The following is a 4,430-nucleotide window of genomic DNA, read 5'->3' on the forward strand; positions in this document are numbered from 1 at the left end:
AAACACTGTTCACTAGTCACACCCAGTTCTGTTCACTCTGTTCACTCTGCTCACTGACACCGTCCTGGGTGAAACACACTCAGCAGCTTTTTCTTTGACTTTCTTGACGTTTTTTATTTGGATCAGTGAAGTTTAGAGACCTGACGTGACCTTTGACCCCACGAAGCTGCAGCTGCTGAACACAACACTTCCTGTTTGTCATCAGTGACCTCATCAGTGACCTCAGCAGTCTAGAGATGGAACCGAACCGAACAGTCGACTGTCTCGGTTCGGTTCGTAGTCCAGATGTTGTTTGTTTCCAGATGTTTCCAGATGTTGTGACTCTCTGCTCTCTGCCCCCCCCCCCCCCCTTGCCCCCCCCCCCCCCCCCTCAGAGATGTGGTACTGGGTGTTCCTCTGGTGTCTCTTCTCCTCGCTGGTCGTCCACGGCGCCGCGGGGCTGCTGATGCTGCTGATGCTGCAGCGCCACCGACGAGGTCGACTCATCACCATGGTGATGGTCAGCGTGGGGCTCCTGGCCTCCCTGTGTGGGGGGGTCATCACCAGTAAGTCTCCGCCCACTTCCCCTGTTACGTTGCCCTGGGATACGCCCCGCCCCCTTTCATTCGGGACTGAGCGGTAAAACAAACAGAGATAGAGCCGTATCACCTTAATTAGCTTAGCTCAAACACTGGAAGTGTATAGGTACTGTTAGCCTGCCTCCACCTAAAGTCGCTAATTAGCTTAGCTCAAACACTGGAAGTGTATAGGTACTGTTAGCCTGCCTCCACCTAAAGTCGCTAATTAGCTTAGCTCAAACACTGGAAGTGTATAGGTAGGCTAACACTACCCATACACTTCCAGTGTTTGAGCTAAGCTAACAGCGGTAGCTAAGCTAACAGCAGCTAAGCTAACGGTAGCTAAGCTAACAGCGGTAGCTAAGCTAACAGCGGTAGCTAAGCTAACAGCAGGACGTCAGCTGTTAAAACCCTCCCGTTGTGGGACACGACATGAAACTACTCCAGTTAGCTCAGTCATGTTGGAACTCAGATATCCGCTGGAGAAAATATTTTTTCATGGAGCGTTTATTGAGTCACTGAGTTATTAAAGTTAAACAGGTAGCTAACCGTTAGCCCGGCTAATCTATGATAACCATGATATGATATATACTATATGATAACCTTTGTCCAATCATTGGTTTTATAAACTTTACAAACATCAGATTAGTCTAAACGGTGATATAGTCACATGAAAAAGTAGATAAATATAGTGAAACTCTCGTCCGTCACTATTGTTCTCATGCTGGTTTTCTACCAGGAAGTAGTTGTAAACAACAAGGAGATTCATCCTATTCATGTTTCTTGTTGTAAATAAATCTACATCCTGTTTTTCAGCGTCTTGATGCTTGAAATGAAACAACTTCCTGTTGTCAGTGACCAATGGGAGGAGTCGGCTAATGATGTCATAACGTGTGTGTGTGTGTGTGTGTGTGTGTGTGTGTGTGTGTGTGTGTAGGTGTGGCGGTAGCTGGTGTGTACCGTGTGGCGGGGAAGGACATGGCGCCGCTGGAGGCGCTGCTGCTGGGGGCGGGACAGACCTGTCTGTCCACGGTGGTGTCCCTGTCCCGCGTCCTCGCCACGCTGTGAGGGGGCGGAGCCTCAGGGGGCGGGGCCTCAGGGGGCGGGGCCTCAGTCCTCGCCACGCTGTGAGGGGGCGGGGCCTCAGGGGGCGGGGCCTCAGTCCTCGCCACGCTGTGAGGGGGCGGAGCCTCAGGGGGCGGAGCCTCAGGGGGCGGGGCCTCAGAGACTACAGACCAGCAGCCATGTTGGTTTGTTTCACAGAGACAAGAGGACCAGTGTCGGTCAAAGACGCCTTCGTCATCATCATCAGGTGGCTCACAGTGTTGCATTCTGGGAAACAGACTGAGTCCTGTGCAGTGAAGATGAAAGCGATGACCCCCCCCCTCCTCCTGTAAACGGACCAATCAGCTCTGCCCTACTAAGGCAAAGTGCAGTATCTGCATTTTTTCAATGTTTTATTTTTTTGGACCAACCAAAGTGTAAAGGCACATTCTGTTCAATCTGGTAGAATCTGATGTTGGTTCTGCTAAAACTTCCAGAGTTTTGGGGCTTTTTGTTTTGCTGTCCATCTAACCCAAGTGAAACCAAGGCAACGTGCAGTATCTGCCATAAAACGGTCAAAATTGGTCAGAAAGACAAACTACAAAATACAATTCAGTCCACCTTTATCTAATCAATAATAGACTTGGTAGTTATTCATCATTTGATGCTTAAAGGGAACTCAACTCACAACTCAAGTAATTGTCGGTGCAAGCTATTTTTAGAATGGCGGAGCAGAGCCGTGAGCTGCTCAGAGCTACGCTACGGAGGCTCATTATGGGATTTCTTGGTTTCCCTCATCAAACTCATCAAATACACAATCCAACAACTCCACAACGCTCTGGTGGACAAGTTGTGACCTGCACATTCACCACGCTATGAGATAATAACACAACGTTACCACACAGAGTTGTTTTAGAGGGAAATTCATGCAAAACCACTGATGCACGTTGCCTTCAGGGACAGTTTTTCATCAACAGTCTCTGTATTTCCCTCTAAAACAACTCCAGCCTCCGTAGCGTAGCTCTGAGCAGCTCACGGCTCTGCTCCAACGTTCTAAAAATAGCTTGCACCGACAATTAAAGGGGATGAACCTGCTGCTGTGACTATAGGGGTTATGGTGATGGGCCAGTTTGACAAAATGTTGAACTATCCCTTTAAACATGACAATGGAAAAACACAAAAAGCTGTTAAAAGCTGTAAACAGATCAATCACTCTGATCAGTGAACGCCTCATGAACTTCCAGTCAATCGACTCATCGATTCATTAATGATATTGATTGATAATCAGCAGTGAGTGTGTGTGTGAAGTTGATCAGAGCTGATGATCGATCGGTAGGTCTGACCCCCCCCCGACCCTCCCAATGACCCCCCCCCCCCCCCCTCAAGACGTTGTGATGCCAAAGTGTCGCTGACATTGAGCTTTATTTATTTATCAATGAACTATTGATTATTGATTTCACAGCTGAAACTGGTTTATTAATATTTGCACATGAGCTGTGAAACCAGACGGCTGCGTGTGTGTGTGTGTGTGTGTGTGTGTGTGGGGGGGTCAGTGCTGCTGGACTGAGGTCAAAGGTCAGAGCACTTCCTGTATATAACGACTCTTTCAGAATAAAAGCCTAACCTGCAGCTGACGTGAACAAACACTGGACAGTATCATGACGTTCACAGCTGTGTGTGTGTGTGTGTGTGTGTGTGTGTGTGTGTGAGTGTGTGTGTGTGTGTGTGTGTGTGTGTGTGTGTGTGTTGCAGCTCAGTAACCCCCCCCCCCCCTACCCTGACCCCCCCCAGGCTGTAGATATTGTACCATACGTTGTTTTTTAGTTTTGTACGGCGGCTCAGTTTCTACGACGCCTCTTTCTGTAAAACGTCTCAACTCCTCACGACCAATAAAAACCTTTTCTCAGCGACCTCGTCTCCGTCTCTCATCGTGTCCGTCTCTCATCGTGGGGTCATTATTGATGAAAGAAAAACAGACTTTTGAATGAAATAATCCATTAAAAAAAAATTAAAAAAAATTGAAGTATATTTTTTTTACTGTAAATCTTTTTTGCCTTTTATTTGACAGCACATAGTGAGATAGACAAGAAAGGGGGGGGGGGGCAGAGAGAGGGGGAATGACATGCAGGAAAGGTCCGCCCGACGCGGGATTCGAACCAGGGACGAATAATCGATTTTCATGAAGAGACAACAGGAGAAGTTACACAATGGCCCTTTAATGTAGACTGATCATTTTAAATTTGATGATTCTAGTTTTTAATAACTGTATTGATCAGGGATCTGTCAGGGTTCCTACGCAATTATGGAAAGTATGGAAAAGTATGGAATTTGATTTTATACATTTCCAGGTCTGGAAAAGTCTGGAAAACGTAAACTATTGTATGGAAATATATTTATATATTTATATTTAAATCACCCGGCTTGTGATGTAATAAGCCGGGTGAAATTAAAACGGCTTGTTAAGAGACACATGTTCTGACTATGGCAGTTTACAAAATGTTGACGTAGTTGTCAAAACTGACGTTTAAGGGGTGAGGAGGCATCTGGATTCACAAACTAAAACAATGACGTTTTGCATAATATGTCCCTTTAATACTTATCTGGGTTTGGTCTCATCTGAAGTTATTTGGGTTCATTATTTTGTTTTGTATGTGCTGTTGTACCTAGCTACACTCTCCAGGAAATGATTTGGTTACATAATGGCATATACACATTCAGAATAATGAAAACAAATGATACATTTGTTAAAGCAGAAGTAAGTGATATATTTGTGTTAATATAAGTCTTAAATAGTTGTATCTTCCGACAGCAATCACTTCTATAGAGTGT

General features: G+C 45.9%; 1 protein-coding gene across 1 annotated transcript; it reads left to right on the forward strand.

The window, feature by feature from the left end:
* Window positions 1-376: 376 nt before the first annotated feature.
* On the forward strand, window positions 377-1,625 carry tmem170b (transmembrane protein 170B; the record flags this gene model as incomplete). Its single annotated transcript, XM_083982495.1, has 2 exons — window positions 377-545; window positions 1,495-1,625. 2 exons carry the CDS (start codon window positions 377-379, stop codon window positions 1,623-1,625), a joined length of 300 nt encoding a protein of 99 aa, XP_083838621.1.
* Window positions 1,626-4,430: the final 2,805 nt, after the last annotated feature.

This window comes from Trachurus trachurus (genome assembly GCF_905171665.1).
Source record: "Trachurus trachurus genome assembly, chromosome: 11".
In the NCBI taxonomy this organism is placed as follows: Eukaryota; Metazoa; Chordata; class Actinopteri; order Carangiformes; family Carangidae; genus Trachurus; species Trachurus trachurus.